The 17,562-nt window shown below is 29.6% G+C and overlaps 3 protein-coding genes across 8 annotated transcripts; all 3 read right to left on the reverse strand.

Annotated features, from left to right (window-relative positions):
• Window positions 1-751: 751 nt before the first annotated feature.
• Window positions 752-8,484, reverse strand: LOC105194780 (scm-like with four MBT domains protein 2). Of its 5 annotated transcripts, none has more exons than XM_011159880.3 (8): window positions 8,357-8,484; window positions 5,225-5,587; window positions 4,019-4,428; window positions 3,830-3,919; window positions 3,124-3,635; window positions 2,103-2,956; window positions 1,323-1,975; window positions 752-1,242 (listed from the first exon to the last, which is right to left on the reverse strand). In XM_011159880.3, exons 2-8 carry the CDS (start codon window positions 5,268-5,270, stop codon window positions 1,072-1,074), a joined length of 2,736 nt encoding a protein of 911 aa, XP_011158182.1. In that variant the 5' UTR covers window positions 5,271-5,587; window positions 8,357-8,484; the 3' UTR covers window positions 752-1,071. The 5 variants fall into 5 exon arrangements, with proteins under 5 accessions (XP_011158182.1, XP_039311020.1, XP_025987105.1 ...); XM_039455086.1 differs by having other exon boundaries at window positions 5,225-5,614; window positions 8,357-8,476; XM_026131320.2 differs by having other exon boundaries at window positions 5,225-5,524; window positions 8,357-8,473.
• A 1,215-nt stretch (window positions 8,485-9,699) lies between these two features.
• On the reverse strand, window positions 9,700-11,632 carry LOC105194781 (transcription factor Adf-1). Its single transcript, XM_011159882.3, has 3 exons — window positions 10,923-11,632; window positions 10,605-10,745; window positions 9,700-10,304 (listed from the first exon to the last, which is right to left on the reverse strand). The coding sequence occupies exons 1-3, from the start codon at window positions 11,103-11,105 to the stop codon at window positions 9,786-9,788; spliced, it is 843 nt and encodes a 280-aa protein (XP_011158184.1). The 5' UTR covers window positions 11,106-11,632; the 3' UTR covers window positions 9,700-9,785.
• Window positions 11,633-13,759: 2,127 nt separating this feature from the next.
• On the reverse strand, window positions 13,760-17,496 carry LOC105194782 (uncharacterized protein C19orf47). Of its 2 annotated transcripts, none has more exons than XM_011159885.3 (3): window positions 17,069-17,496; window positions 15,703-16,764; window positions 13,760-15,072 (listed from the first exon to the last, which is right to left on the reverse strand). In XM_011159885.3, the coding sequence occupies exons 1-3, from the start codon at window positions 17,085-17,087 to the stop codon at window positions 14,966-14,968; spliced, it is 1,188 nt and encodes a 395-aa protein (XP_011158187.1). In that variant the 5' UTR covers window positions 17,088-17,496; the 3' UTR covers window positions 13,760-14,965. The 2 variants fall into 2 exon arrangements, with proteins under 2 accessions (XP_011158187.1, XP_011158186.1); XM_011159884.3 differs by having other exon boundaries at window positions 13,760-15,099; window positions 17,069-17,493.
• Window positions 17,497-17,562: the final 66 nt, after the last annotated feature.

The raw sequence follows: 17,562 nt of genomic DNA on the forward strand, positions 1-17,562 counted from the left end.
TTTATATCGCATATATATGTGTAACGTTATAGTTTATTTTTATATATTTTACGCGTAATATTCTATTCTACTTTTTATTATAAATTTATTATTTTATTTTCACATAATTTAATGATCTGCTATGCAGCGGCATATTTATGAAAAATAAAATATAATTAGCGTCATAATTTAAATATTTTTCATGTAACTTTAAGATGATGATAAATAAAATATATTTTTAAATTGTAAATTTTGAACATCTTGTCTACAATATGATAAAAAGCAGGAACACAATTGATGAATAATATAAAAGAAATATCTACATACAATTTTTAAAAAATCTAATAGAAATTATATATGTATTTATAAGAAAAATATGTATTCAAAAGAACAGGAATATTGTTTTACATACATTTTTATTTATTATGTGTTTTGAAACGAGAAAATACATTCCGGGAAAAATTTTTTTATATATAATTATGTATGAAATATGTTCATACATAAATATAAATATATATTTATATGTAAATGGAGATATATATATATATATATTCAAATATATATAGACATATTTGATATATAATTATATGTATTTAAAAAATTTTTTCCCGGGTCACTCATTTAAAGTTGATTAGAAAAACAATTAATTTTATATAGATACCTATTTGAGATTTCAAAGTTAGCCTTGCTTTATTCCCTAGAGGAGATAGAGGGAAAAATTAGTCTTAATATAGACAAAAGGTCCTGAAAATTAAATTTGAAACCAGAACAATCAAAAAAAAATTTTTTTTATCGTGTAATTCTCAAGATAATGGTTATATAATCCATTCTATATAATAATTTTATGTACAAGTTGAATAAACATTAATTTTATTCACAATGTGAATTTACATGCTTGTACTTTTCATTAATCTTCCAAGATTTAAAAAAATTTTGCGTATTCTGCTACAATAAAAATAACAATAAATATTAATGCAATAAAAAGATATACAATTTCTTAATTAACTTAATTAAAAATTAAGTTTGTCAATCTAGCTATATGTATATGTAATGCACATTGTGAATGAAGAGACGTTTTATTGGTAAAATCAATTAAACAATTTGATATTGATTGGGTTCTACTTCGTGAATGTGTCGCAGGAAAAATGTAACCTTGACTTGTTCGACATGTCGACATAGTTTCAAAGCTAAACTTGTTCGTAATTTCATATGCTGGGTAAGCGAAGGAAGATTCAGCAACAAAAATGCAAGACCATCAATTTCCTAATAAATATAAAAAGATATTTAGTATTATAATTGCGATTAAAATTTTATATAAATTTTCGAAATTAAAATATATTTACCTCTTCTTTAACACGATACGCTAGATCTTTACAGTCATTCGTTTTTCTTAGGTACCGAAATACGTCGTCTACGCTCCAATATAACGGATTTGAATCAAGTTTCCGCGTCTTCGGTCGCCGTTGTGTCTTTTGCATTTTCAAGTATTCGGCATCTGCTTCAGAACAGTCGGATTCTATACTCGTGTCCCAATCTCTTTTAATCCCTCGAGTGATTCCTGTGTTTTGACCGTATCTTGTGGAATGTTGTTTTGAAGTCAAATTTGAAGGACTGGGCAATTCTCGATCCTTGACTTTTCTATCATTAAACGAACTACCAGAATCCTCCGAAGCGTTACTGGAGGCTATTTCAGTTTTAAAATCGTCTGATTTGTCGGACTTTTCTAAACCTTTTTGTATCATGATATCTATTTCTGAAAGCGGTTGTCTTCCATCAAATCCTTCTTCTTCAATAAGGTTGTCCGAGATATGCTTTGCCAAATCTAACGAAATAAACGGCATTTCATCTTCGTGATCGTATTCTTGAGCTTCCTTGTGCTTGTTCGCCCATCTACCACGTCGCCTTTTACGCCTTCTACCCCAAGGTTTTGGTTTTTGTACCATAATACTTGTATAACCTTTCGGTTTTCCTCTTTTACCAGTTCCAACTGGTGCTGCTGTAAATGTAAAAATATTAATAATGTATGTGTATATTTTTATTTTTACTTATTATATATTATAAACATAAAAGTTTGCACATGTGCGATACAATTTCTAATTTTTTTAAGATATTCAACCACTTACTAAATTTCGCTTTCGATGCTTTATAACATTCATCTGGACATTCGTTTTCTGATATATGTAACGGACCGAATAAATTTGGACACACCATTAATTTTTTACAAATATTTTTGCAAAAATCTGCCACCATATCTCCTGATGTAACAATGGCCACACTTGCACGATATGTGTTATTTTTGTGCTTCGCCTTTAAGACTTCCAAGTGATATCCAGGATCTGGCTTAGTATCACATTGCAAAACCTTCAAGATTCGAGCACTTCTATATCCAACAGATACTATCATTGATAAAACTTCTCGCATAACCAGTATAACTGGTCCAGGTCCCACTGATTTCGGAAGAGTTGCTAGTTTACCCTTCGATATCATGGGGCCTGTAAAGCATCGATAATTAAAATATATCTTTGGACACCAGAGAGACGAGCGTGGTTCAGATATCGGTATGTCCAAAACATTAGTTTTCTTCTTGTCTTCGTTTGCAGACGTTTCTAGCTTTTTACAAATTTCTATATAGTCATGTGGAGGTTTTAATGGATAATGATTAGATTCGCACCATCCGACAGGAAATATGTGCAAGGAATGTATGTCGACTATATGATCCGGCCGAAAATATTCGTAGTTATCTAATTTTATCCATAACAGATTGTCAACGATTTTATTAATATGGGCGGCGCATATTATGTGTTCATGTTCTGGATCAATAGCCTCCAGTCTCATGCCACACTCAAAGCCTGTCTCAATGGCACTCGTACGTTCACTAAATAAATTCTCAGGCGCTGCACTAGCATGGCACGCTTCCAAATATTCATTCCAATCAAAATTTTCAGTCTTCGAAGTCCAGCCTTGTGGATGGGTAATCCTGTAGCATTTAAATCAGGATTTCAATAGAAAAACACAAATTATCAAGATAAAAAATTATGTATAAAATTTATGTATAAAAATATATACAATACTTGTAAAAAATATATACAATTATATACAAAACAATATATCTTTAAAAAAATTAATAAAAATTGTTTTACTTACATAATATCATTTTTTTGCGCCCATCCAACTGGAAATATATATGGATGTTCTGCAGTACACAGCCATGTATTATTTTCTAAATTATTAGAGATAAGCGTATTATCTGATTCGTTTAAGCATCCAGCGTGTACATCAATATTTACAAGAAAATATATATCGTCGAATACTTTGGTTACAGTAGCAGGACAAATTTTTACTTGATCTATCGGATGTAAAGCCTCCAGTTTCATTCCAACTTCAAAACTATGCTTTGAATGTTCTACATTATTATTAAACAATTCTTCCGCTAGTTCGCAATCTTTCGGTTTAGATTCTAACAGATCCTTCCATTCCTCATACGTGTGCAAATCGATTATCGAACTAGGTGGTTCCAAAAACCAAGTAGAATCTGATTTAGATGCAAATCCATACGAATGTAAACGCTCGGACGTACAAAATATCCAGAAGTCTTGGCGAGTAGAATCTGGTGTATCATATCTCAATAAAAGACGTCCTCCAACGTTTTCAATAATCTAGAACCAAAGGAATCGTCATTAAGTATTTTTCAGACATATAAAACAATCAAACATATTTTTAATTATTAAAGTACACAAAAGTAAACGTTGTTATTTTTATTGTACAATAATTTGAATTACGCTATTTTTATACTTTATATAAGATACTTTATTCTAGTTTCTAAGTCTATAATTCTTAACTCTGTTCTTACCGTAGCTACCCATAACTTGTATGGATGCAACACATCACTTATTTCAACCTTCATACCCTGTTTTATCCTATCTGTCATACTTAGACCATCCTATAAAAAAAAGCGAGTATTATGTTAATCTTAATTATAAAATACTGTATTAATTATAAAATACAGTATTAATTATATAATATTTTAGAAATAACTTACTCCTGTTAACATTTCAGCTGGGAGTGTACGTGCTGTCGTCATAAACTCATGCAGCTTGTCCATGCAGTCAGGTGATCTTTCGAGTATAACATCAGGTGGTTTTAACTTCTTATCATTCTTTTCACTCCAGCCAAGTTCATGGCCAGCCTCTTTTGTCAGATTAAACCAAAATTCTAGAGATCTATCGTCACCACCAAAGTAACGCAGCCGCAATAAGGGTCCGCAAGCCATAACAATAGTAGCCACCCAATATGAGGGTTCATTCTTATCACTGTTTTGCACTGGCACCTCCAGTGACATGCCTATCTCAATACTGCTTTGCAATGTTAACTCCACATGAGGGAACATAATCTGTGGAACCTCCATGCTCTCTGTGGCATCGAGATAGTCTTGCCAAACAAATCCATATTCTAAAATATAAAATTTAACATAAATAAATGTTATTTTATCCAAAATTGATATGTACTAAAATAACTTTTTAATTTACATAATAAAATATTATCAAAAAAACTTTATATCATAATGTATTCATTAAAAAAAATATATAATTTTTTTTTAAAGAGATGCTACTTATTAAATAATAAATGTAGTGATGCTACTTATAAAATAATATTATAATAAAATTATTTTTGAAAAATGCTTTAATTAAAAACTATTACTTTTATTTAAATCACACTTATATTATTTTTCTTTATTAAATTCGTATTATGTTAACAGAGCAATAAATTATTATAAACAAAAATATTTTAATTATCAAAATTTTTTTTTAATATTCTCGTATTTTTATCTGTTATTACTGACGCGCAAAACGCCATTTTCTGAATTGTTAATAGAGAACAGATAAACAGAGATACATTTACAAAGATAGAAAAACATATGAAACTGCGCAAAAACAACACGACACGTGCACTTTAATAGTTAATTATCATATCATTGGATTTTTTTCCCGTACGGTGCACGCAACTTACTTCCTCGAAGTTTCATTTGAAAACGCGTTCAACTACCATGTTGTCTATAATCCGCATCTACCTTTATTGAGAAAACGATAGCGCTCAAGTTGACCGTGTAAAAAAAAAAACGCACGATAACTCGCCGATAGCACGTATCACCAACGCCGGAAAAATCCACGAATTTCGCACGCGTGCGAAGAAATTTCGTGTGTACGCGAAATTTAAAACGAGTAACTATAGTTGCGAAAATCTTTACCTCCATCCTGCGGTTTTTCTTGCGCCCGATTCTCGTGCGTCTCCATATTTTATTTATACCGCCGGGTCGGGCGAGCGAAATATACGGCGTTAACGAATCCTCGGGCGAAGGGCCGGCGATTTTTGCGTGCCAAATTAATGTAGCAAAACCCTACCTAAGAGCAACACCTACGATTCACCGTGCGCAAATGAGTGAAGGGCAGTGATCCCAAATCGTAGAATTTTTCCACGCATGCTCAGCAGCGCAGTACAGTGACGTATGTAGCTCGCCTGAACGCTTTGCACCGTTGGGGCTCCTGCTCTACAAGTCCACGGACGCTAAAATTTCGCCTCGTGTTTCTCGACTCGAGAAAAAGTCACTAGGCTTCGAATGGTATACATACATAAATATCTCAAATAAAAATCTACGAATATAAGGGCCGGTTTCACCGATTCTGATTAGCTTGATCGACCGATTAAATTTAGGAATTTAGGATCCAACTGTAAAACTTAAAATTGATCGTATTATTTTGTTTTCTTTGTCCATCTTATATAAAAATAAATCATAATTTATTTTTATGTAAAATATACTTTAAACTAATAATTAATTTTTCAATTAAAATAATTTAAAAAAACCAGGTAAGGGGTGATCAGTTTTAAGTTTTGCAGTTGGCAATTTATATGTTTAATCGATCGATTAAATTACTTGGAGTTGGTGAGACTGGCCATAAAACTTAAAAAAAAAAACTAATGTTTCTGGTTCTTGTACTTGTGGTCATTAAAATTGCCTTGAGTTTCTTCTTGCTAATTTTAATGTTTCGTAAATATAACGATTACTTATCAATTATTAACTGTATACTGACTTAATTTAGTTCATTGTTTTTCATTTCAATTCATTGCAAAGTTTTAATCATTTCTTTATTCTTTCAATAAATGTTACTTTGATATTTACAATAAAAAAGTTTTCGAAAAGTAATGATTAAATTATTAAATAAGTAATGATTAAATTTTTTAAATAAGATTGTTATAAGTTAAGAAATTATAATAAGCATGAATATGAACAGCTAATAATGCATATTATTTTACTTATTTCTTTAAAATGGATGTAAGCTTGAAAATTCGAATTTAAATAATTAATTCAACATTTAATGTTAGTCAATTAACTACCTTCACACATTCGATTGCAACCTTCATCTGGCGTGTATAACCCAATTTTTTATTTAAGATGATTTTATATATAATTAAGAATATGATTTTATAATTAAGATTATAAATTCGATTTTAATTGATCTCTTAAAGTTCGAATCAATCAATGAAATCATTAATTGTATAGCTCAAAATTTTGAAACAATCTTAGATGTAAGATGACTTGAAATGTTGCATAAAATTGAATTATTTATATTCAAGTAAATAAAATATTATTATAGTATAGCAGCACAATCCAGCAAAAATTAAACAAATCTGTTGTTTCATAAATTTAAATAGAATATATCTGCCATTTTATTTTAAATTTAAATAATCACAAGATGAAACATTCTACTGTCAATGTTTTCTATCAATTACCATATTCCATTAACAGATTATACATATTTCTGCATATTTGACAAAATTCGTAGCAAGCACTTCGCAATATCTTTTTTTTTTTACAGAATTGACCCTGTAATCAAATAAATTAAAAAACAAGTACAAAAATTTTTGTTGACTGAAAAATATAATTATATAACATAACAACGGTATAATAAAAAAAATAATAATACGAAAATAATATATTTAAAAAATATATATTTAATAATTAATTTAAAAAAATACTTATTATAAAGTAATTTTAATAATAAATAATAACATAGCAATGAAAGCATGACAAACACGTTTTATGGATCCCAAGAATTGGCCTGCTTTGCACAGTTGGTTAAAAGGTCATTTTAACAAGTCATGCAATCGACTGTACGCATATACATATGCATACAAAAATAGTGGGGATGCGCATGCGTTGAAAAATTCTTATAATCTGGGATAACTGATCGTGTGCTGAAGATGTTGGATAGCTCATTATTGTTAGTGATAAAGCAGATGCTCCTACGAAGCAAAATGTTCAATTTCCAATTAGGACATCTCTCATACATATTTCAAATTTAATTTTAAAGGAAAAATATTATAATATTAATAATACAATAGTCGTAATAGTAAAATAGATACAAATATACAAACATAACAAATCTAATTTAATTTTATAAGTTGCGCTATCAAACATAGGACAGCAAACAATAATATAATTTATACAAAAATATTGAATCTAATCGTAAACCGTGATACGACTTCGTCTCAGTAAGAGTGAAAACAATAGAACAATTGCTATAACGAATTCGGGTACCAACCATACTATTACGCTCCTGGTGCATAATAAAGACTGCTACGTACAAAATACAAAAGCATGTAAACATACGGTTCGTTCGTTTTACTTGCACTTTCTGCACTCGGATTCGTCGTTCTTTCTCCCCCCAATATCCGAATAAACATCCATCTTGTTTTAAATGCAGAAAGTATAAAATATGGAGTACAAATGAAACAAATCTATATGCTTTATCTTGACTGATGGAACGCCCATGAAACGCATATACGTATGTTCCGCTAAATAATACATATTATTATATTATTTAGTGGAATACATGTTGCATATATTAATATATGATCTAGGCGTACGTGTTGTGCCACTGCACTCAAATAATTTCGTGTGTAACGATCTTTATTATGCACACGCAACTGTAACGAAAGCTGCCTTTAAACTTTTAGCACAAACCCTTTTCAGCCAATCAATGATCTCTTTCATTTTACGCTTCTTTAGATTTTGTATATTATTCTATTGGCGAAGCAACAATTGATTGAAGCGAAAAAAATTAAGATACATATATATATATATTAAAGAATTAAAGATAGCTTTCGTCGTAAAGTTTTTTTACCAAGAATGTCAGCTTCTCAGATTTCTGAAGGAAAACTATTCGAGAATACTTGGCCTACATGCATTATTGGCAGCACATATATTCAGGACGTCCGTGCATCGTTTCTCTCCTTTTTTCAAACAATCGAAGCGATTTGACAGACACATACACTGGCCGAGGTATTGTTAAAGAAGGTCAATTAAAAGATGAATCCGTACCAACTGTAGCAAGGATGAGCGATCGTAAACGAGCATTTACGATGAACGAAAACGAGCGTAAATGTGAGACACCGACGAGGTACTATTAAAGACGACCAGCTCCGGATAAATTTTCATGCTCAAATGGACTAGAGGATAATTGAAGAGTACAGACATTATCGACCGCGTTCCGACAATTCGATAAAAATATCTGAACGATTAAGCTATAATTTCAATATTAAATTTATTATTCATTATTGTATAGGTGCTTTATAAAAAGTATATTTATGAAGCAACATATATGTTGGTATAAAACATTTTTCTTTTACAATATCCAATCACGGATATTGTGGAGAAAGGTGATAAGGGAGAAATTTTATTTTAAATAAAAATTATTGCATTATAGATATATAATATCTGAAAAACAATAAATAAAAAAATAATGCATAATCAAGTAAATATTTTAATTTATTGATATCTTGGCATTGCTTATAATTAATATTATTAAAAAATTACAATAATATTCAAAACATGAAAAATATTGTAAATATTGCACACAAGTTGATAAGTTATTTGTATTAAATTTTTTCTTTTGATTAATTAGACTTGTTTTTTCTTTAATACATAAATAATATACGTCTTAAAAAATTTTTCATCTAAAAATATACTTTAGAATAAATTTTACAAACATTAAAATATATATGACAGGTTTAAGCCTATATAAAGTATATTTAGTATTGGCTATATAAAGTATATAAAATATAATATTTATTATTGATTGTTGAAACATACTAGATGAAACATTTGAATTAAGTATTATGCATAACTTTATAATTTTCTCAGTTAGCGTAATTTTTTACATATATTTATGTAAAAGAGATCTTTGAAAGTATTATATATACAAATTTATATATACAATATACAAATAATGATATACAAGTTTTGTACAAATGACTTTGTATCAGAAGGTTCAAAAAACGATTACAACTTGTTCCCTTAAAAATATGTAAACAAGATGTTAATTTTAAAAAGAGAATTTAGAAAAGAATTATAGAAAAGTAATTCTTGAACAACTTACTAAATCCATTTAGAAAATGAAGATTCTTAGTTAGTTATTCAAGATTTCAAAATAAATTATCTCAAAAATTATTTCTGTAGTGTGTAAAATTATCTAACATTTTTAATAAAAAAAAATTTATCATAGTTATTTAGTTTTTTTAATAAAAAAATTTTATTTCTTTTTATAGTAATTTCAATTCAAGAAAATTTGAAAATAATTTGTTTACTTGTTAACATTAATAATAACTATTTTTAAAGAATTCAAATAATAGAAATTAAAATTAGAAAAGTAAATACAGAAATGATTGAAGAAACCAAATATTTAATAAAGAAGCTAAAAAATAAAAATAATCAAAATGATGTTTTGTACTACAATTGATTCATCAGGTGATCATAGATTCGGTTCCGAAGAAACCACGTTATTAGAACCTCCAGATTGATAGGAATAGGCAGAAAGCGATGGTGAAATAGCGGAATAGGTCGTAGGTGTAGACGATCTTTGAGGAACTGAATCTTTGTACTTCCCTAATTCTGCTTCTATTAAAATCTCATTAATATAATGTTTAGCCATTATACGTGAATAATTATCTAATTTCTTCAAAGTCAGTGCCACATATTCACCATAAGTCTCGGTTTCATCTCGTTGAGATTCTTTTTCCGTGATTGCCTTTAAAATATACATTTCACTTGGCTTGTTATCCTCATTAATTTTTCTCTTTTTTGGAGTAATTAATTTTGAATGAAATACTTTCAATTGTTTTTTACGAAACGATATATTACGCAATCGTAAGTTTCTCTCTGGTTCATGTAATGTATTTTCTACTTTTGGACATGTTAGTTCCATTTTATTAATGTCTTCAAGATCCAAAGGATCGCTATCCTCTTCTTGTTGTTGATACTCTTCAGAAGTCTGAAATAGTAAAAGCATCACTAAAAGTACATTACATCTTTTTTATTTAACTTATTTAGTAATTTTTTAATAATTATATTAGTAAAAATTATAATTATGATCAGCAGTATATTTATGTATAATTGATTTTATATTCTAGAGGCATGTTGCATACATTGTTTTGCAATGTGTGATAAATCACATGCAAAAATTGAACAAATAGAATTAATGTGACATAATTTTATTTACAAACTTTTTATTTATTTACAACTTAAAGAGAAGTTATTTAAATTTTTAAACTGTAAATGTATGTTTATTTACCTCGGAATTATTTCTTGATCCTCTTGGTTTGTAATGATCTTCCAAGAACATCATAGCATGATATGCAAACCATTTTGTCAATTTTATCTTTTTTCCTTTTTCAGAATCAATTACCTTCAGTCTTTCTCTTCTGTATGATGCCTAGAAAAAAGTATTTTTATTATTATTACACACAATACATTTATTATCCTTACATACATTATCATTAAGTAAATACTGAGTTACGTTGAATGTGAAGTTATTGAATACAAAATAATTATGCACACTTATGAATATTATTATTTCTTATTAAGTATATATTTAAATATATTTACATACTTGTAATGAAAGCCACTTCTTTTTAACATCCACTATCGTTGTGCCGAATTTGTTAGCAAGGTCCTCCCACGTCTCATTCTTTTTCCTACTAATTTTATAATATGGATCGGAAGAATCCCACAAAACTGGCAGGTTTTTAATTTCATTAATAAATAATAAAGCTTTATCGTTTGGCCACTCCATTATTTCACTAATACTTTTTACAATATATATATATATAATTATCCTTATTTAATAATATGTACATAAAACGAGTCTTCGACGAGTCTCATTCAAGTCTTGTGAATACCACAGCCGAGAAACCTCAACTCGTAACCATAATGATCGAACATGAACGATCACGAACGAGTGCTTGTCTCCTATCTATTGTGTTTCCACACTAACTAGATGAAACACCATTTATGATAAGATTTGATATCTGAATGTTATTATTATTGATATTTTTATCCCAAAGAACACAGTATCGCGATATACTGCCGAATTACATTGTTGTTTTTGAGTAATATTGTCTATCATACATTAATATTTCTCCTGTCAAAGAATTCATTTTGGGATTTGGGAATCAAATACTGTATTTTCCGCTCGAATACTTTGCCACTGAGCTATTCGGAGCACCTCACCGACTGTTTTTTCTTTGATAAATGAATAAATACATCAATAGAACGTATTCGTCGATGTTCATTTGAGCTCGTTCGTACTCGTAACGACGCCGACGTCGCACTAGAATTAAGTTCGTTCGTAATTGTTCATTGCTGCTTGTTCGCGCTCGCTCTTGTTTGATCTGAACGCACCTTTAGATGTACCGACAGATATAGAATGTAATGATATGAAATGCTTGTTGAAGAGACCATCCTAAATCTTCGCGATTATCAAAGGGCACCCTAGGGAGCCAGAGAAAATGTAAGACATTCTCCATTGTCTTGAATAATACTTAATTTTTATTTAAAATTGCGCTGGTATTGTTATCATCAGCGTTTCATCATCTGTAATCAATAAAATAATCAATATATAATAAATAATAAATAAATTCAAGATTTACTATTTTTCTATAATAATTATACATTAATTGTAATAAGGCTTGTGAATTGCTTACACTAATATAGCTTAACTTTAATCTCAATTTAATTTACTCTTTCTTTTTCTACTTCTTAGAATTAGAAAAAAGATTAAAAGTAAGCTTGCACCAATATAGATTAACTTTAATTTCGATTTAACTCTCTATTTTTTTCTAATTCTTAGAACTAAAAAAAAATTAAAAAATAAACTGAGATTAAAGTTAATCTTTATTGGTACAAATGAGCCTGAATGATGTACTATAATTTTGGCCATTGTTCAGAATTTTATCAAATGGACAAAACACTCAACGTTTGTATTTCTCAATTATTCTTAGACTCATCAGATTCACAAGAATCTCTATGCAAAATTTATTTAGGACTGGCTGTTTCCAGTATCTCATCAGTGTTGAATGTGTATTTTGATTATTTGATGACTGACAAAAAATGGTACTATTATTCGCCCATCAATAAGGTATGTACTATTAAAAGACAGATCCAATAGCAAATGAACGAGCATGAATGAATAATGAACATGAATAAATTATGAATAAACTTGATCCAATGCAATGCGATGATCTGGTGATAATCACAAGCATGAATGAGCCCAAATGTCCTAGTTTTTAACGAAAAAGTAATCTATCAAGAGTTCAGAATTATTTTCCGAGTCTTTTTATCTCACACTGATTTATATTGAAAAATATTATTCTACTGTAATTATAAGATATATTTCAAAAATATAATAGAGATCAAAATTATTTAATGCAAAAGCATTTGTCTATTAAATGATTTCCTGAAAAGCAGAAAGAAGACATATATTTTCATAAATGTACCAGGGCTTTTTAAAGAATTCTTTTTATGGAAATTATAAAAATTTAAAAATCATTAATATTAAACCTTTTATGAAAAGGATTGTTATCCCTTTCTTCTCATGTACATGTTTATTGAATTGTACTAATTTCTCTTGAATGTATTATCTATATTAAGTTATATTATAATTCTGGTAGTCAAAAATTCAATAATAATGAAGAAACCTAAATACACATTGACAAATATATTCCATCTTTTGATGATACATCAAAGAACAAGGTTTTGTTCATGTTTATTGTAAATATTGGTTCATGATTCGTTCTTGTTAGTTTGATCCAAGTTCATCTTAAGAATTCGTATAAAAATAAATTTTTTAATATTTTATATGTATTTAGAAATATATAGAGTAGCAACAAATTAATAATACTATATATTAATGGCAATAATTCAATTATATAAACTATATAATCGTATCAATGATTACATTCAACTTTTGTGAAAAGCAGCTTTGCAAAATCGTTGCAAGATTTTCTTAATACAATTGATTTATACATTTAGATCCGACAGAAATTAAGGGTGAGAATTAATCATATTAAAGAATTTTTAACAGAATTGCAAGCTGTTTTCACAAGCAATACTTTCCAATTATTTCAAATAATGAACGTCACGCTAATATAAAACACTTCCAACAGATTATCCATTTTCACACTTACGCACTTATGTTACGAAACAAATATTTATTAAACGAAGAAAAAAGTTAACTCTTAAACAGTACATTTGCGACGCCAACAGTAAACATTGTACATGAGTTTGGAAGACTTGTGCAATTCTGAGAAGTCATAACTTTGATTGCAATCAATATTTTTCAACATTTAAAAAAAATAAAAGTTTAGAATCTCAAAGATATGACAATATAAACAACATTGCCAAAAAATAATCTATTGTGAATATTAAGGAAAAATTATTAAGCGAAAATAAAGATTTGTAAAAAAATTTATTTTTTCTAACCACTTGAGTGACATTAAAACGTTTCATAAAAATTTTGCTGACCAGAGCAAAATAAAACGACATGCGCATTACTGCGTCAATGTCCTTTTTTCATACATTCTGTTTTTGACGCAAAAACACATCATTGCCAATCAAATGATTAATTAAATCATATCTTCGCAACGAGAAACTTTTAAAGATTTTATAATACAGCGTTTAAAGCTAAGGAGCTTTTAGACGACGTATTATAAAATTCTTATATTAAAAAAAAAAAAAAATTATGATAATCATTTCTTTTTAAATTACAGTTATGTTACAAGGAAAATATAACAAAAAAAACTATGTGCCATTTGAATTCTAATTGAGCTCTGAAGTTGATCAATAGTGGAGATTTAAAATTTTTTTACCCCTTAATCCGAACCTTCTATTTCATTCTTTCTTCACACAGCAAGTGATCAAAATTTTGTACAGGGTCTCCCACCGTTAATATAGTGTTTAAGGATTAAAAACTATAAGGAAGTACAGCTAAAAACATAAGTCCAATATAAGTTCAAAATATAGCAAATCTAATTGCTCGTTCATACATTTGTATTTATGTACGTCGATATATCCCAGGATATTATAAAAACATAGAAAGAATACACATGTACACAAAAAATGGTACCACATAAACTTTCTTTCTCTTTCTTAAAATTAAAAAAGCTAGTATACACACAGTTTCAAATACAGTTTAAAATACAGTTATGTTTTAGGATATGAACGCAGTTGTTCAATCTTGCAAAATAAAATTTGTTGAAATGTTCTTAAATAAAGGGCAAAAAGGACGAAAAAAAGTATACTCTTTTAGAAATTCTTAATTTGAAAAAACAAGCACATTGCACTATATCATCCAATCGCGTTCTTTATGACCGAACAACTCTATAGGTATTACTATTTGTAAATTGTAAATCTAATCATTCTTAAGTTATATTTATATATACATATGTCGTACACAAACAACACTCTTGTAATAACCTTGCAAGCGACTCTGGTTAGCAATATATCATAACAAAAAAATTTCAATCAATTCATTAGCACTAATTCATGTCTCATCTGACTTGTAGAACTGGAGAATTACCTAACTTTATACAAAGAACAGTTTATTTGCAAACCACTGCTCGTTTGCGATGGATAGTAGGAGAGATGCAAGAAAGTTTAAATGCCCAAGCGACTAAAAACATTTGCCTTCCTGACTTGCGTCACCGTCGCCACTTTACTGAAAGTCACTTGTTTGGCAGTGGTAGTGCCCAGGCGTGCTTTGGCTGGTATTGAGATAAGTCGTTCCGAAGCTGCAATAGTAAAAACTATTGTCCCTTATACATAAGTATTTACGCCAGAGTTTCCCAAAGTGTGAGAGTCGCAACTATTTCAGCTCTGTTTTTCAATCAGAGATTGACTTTTTGAATAAAACTCTGACAGAAAGCTTTTTTACAAATTTAGGCAATTCAGATAATGGGGCTCGATCTCAGACAGGAAATCAAGGATGAAATATTAATAAAAAAAAATCCGTAATTACGATTGGAGATAATGAAAACTTTTTCAGTGATATGATCAAAATCAAATTTCGAAATAAATTACAATTAGCAAATTCCTTGCACATGAAAATGATTTGTATCTATGTCGACATTGAAGTTGTCATCAAATGCATTCTTTAATCTTCATATTTCATATTGTATTAGAGAAATAGATTTACAAAATTATATTCAATAAAAAATTAAAAAGTAGGAGTGGTATAAATCAATGTAAATAATCAATTTACCACTCTTTTCTGTACTTTCTCATAATTATTAAAACTAGATCAGTCCTTAAATGTTTGCCATTTTAAAAAATGGTCCACAAGTTTGAGAAACTCTGACCTATGCTAACAAAACTTATGTAGCATATATACAAACCTAATTTGCCAGATGTAACAGTAGGCTTAGTGATACTTTCAATGCTCAGTTTAGCAATAGGTACTACCTCCTTTTTCAGCTTCAATATACGGCTTGTACTGTTCATAGTAATCTTCTTTTTGATTTCATGATCGGCATGCATAGTGCCAGTGGTTTTAGGCACAACTCTCTTTGTCGTTATAATTGACGTGCGTACGCTGGGAGATGTCCGATTTTTCAATATACCTGGTGTACTAATAATGCTCGACCCATTCTTAAGTATTCCCATGGTAATCGTCTGATCCTTCTTGTCATCTATGTCACCGAGACGCTTAAAAACACTAGTCGATCTTTTGAATACGTCTTTACCAACTCCGGTAATATTGAAAGTAGGCGAAGCGTCAGCTGAATTGGTTGTGCTTGTGACCGAACTGTCACCTAATCTATCAAATACTGTTCGTTTTTGTTCAACAGATTTTTTAAGTACCTGAGTTCTCACTGTTGTTGCCTTCGGTGCTGATACAGAGTACTCAACAGTATTATCACTACCATTTGTTGTCTTTATTTTCTTTTCTAAGGTATTCCAATTATCTTCATCATTATCTTGATATTCTTCTTCTGATACCAATTTCCTCTTCAGAGCTATCTGCTTTTGATTAACAGCATTAGTGGTAGCCGAAGTAGAAATTGGCTTTCTTATGGTCACAACCTTCTTTGTTGTGGACAAAGGTTTAACTATCTTTTTTACAGAGTCTGTTTTTGACGTCGTCAAGACCGTTGTCTTATTTCCAACTTCTTTGACTACTTTTTTTACAGCAGGTTTTACAGAAACTTTTGGAGTTGGAAGAGAATCCTCTGAATCAACTAAAAATCTCTCACATGTTGTTTCCTCCACTACTTTCTTGGCATATCTTAAAATAGCGATCATGTCGCCCATTAGTGTGATGCCCATCTCTTTAAGACTAGGTTTATCTAAATCTGGCAACATATCGGGTTTGATGCGATTGTTTGAAAATACAACTGCATGTCTAGTGGCCACATCTTGAGGAAATCCAGCCCCTTTGAAAAACTTCACCCAATAAGCTATAAGATATATGATGATTATGTATATGTAGATATTTTGGAAAACAGCTTGCAAAATAATAAAACATAAAAGAAATGAAATAGAGAGAGAGAGAGAGAGAGAAATTTTACACATGTAACTTTGAAATTGTTGGATTATTTGTGAAGCAAATAAAATATGGCATTGAATTATTTGCTATTTACTGTTATTTTTTGAAACGTATATTAATAATTCTATGAAACAATTAATAACGTTGTAAATTAATAGTTTTGCACTCTAATGGCAGATTTGAAATATTGTTATAAAATAAGCTCGGCGACTCACCTGACAAGGATGCAGCCATTTTAACAGTTGAAGTATGCGACGAATTTTGCCTTTTACTTCCTGCGAGGATCTACTAATCGAAAAACCGGACCTTTCTCTCTCAAAAATACACCTCCGTTCGTTTATCGTGCATTTTGCGAAGAGCTGCCACAATTAATACCAAAGTTGCGATCATAGATAGCTACTATCGGCTCGGAAACAGGCAGGTCTACGAAAGATTCATCAACATATCTCTAATTGTGCCAATTCTAAATTTCTAGCCCTCGTGCAATGTCGAGAGAAATTATTAATAAACACGAGTATTTCTCCGAGACTTTACCATGTCTATATATGTATACACGATATATATATACATATATATGTATACAAAAGCATCAAAAGCGAATTCACAGCCTACGAACGACATGTACCAAACAATATACGTAGATGAGGATGCTGACGATTCTCATGCGACAGGAGTGAGGAGACGGTATGGTAGCCAATCACCTATAGGT

The sequence above is a fragment of the Solenopsis invicta genome, chromosome 1, assembly GCF_016802725.1.
Source record: "Solenopsis invicta isolate M01_SB chromosome 1, UNIL_Sinv_3.0, whole genome shotgun sequence".
In the NCBI taxonomy this organism is placed as follows: Eukaryota; Metazoa; Arthropoda; class Insecta; order Hymenoptera; family Formicidae; genus Solenopsis; species Solenopsis invicta.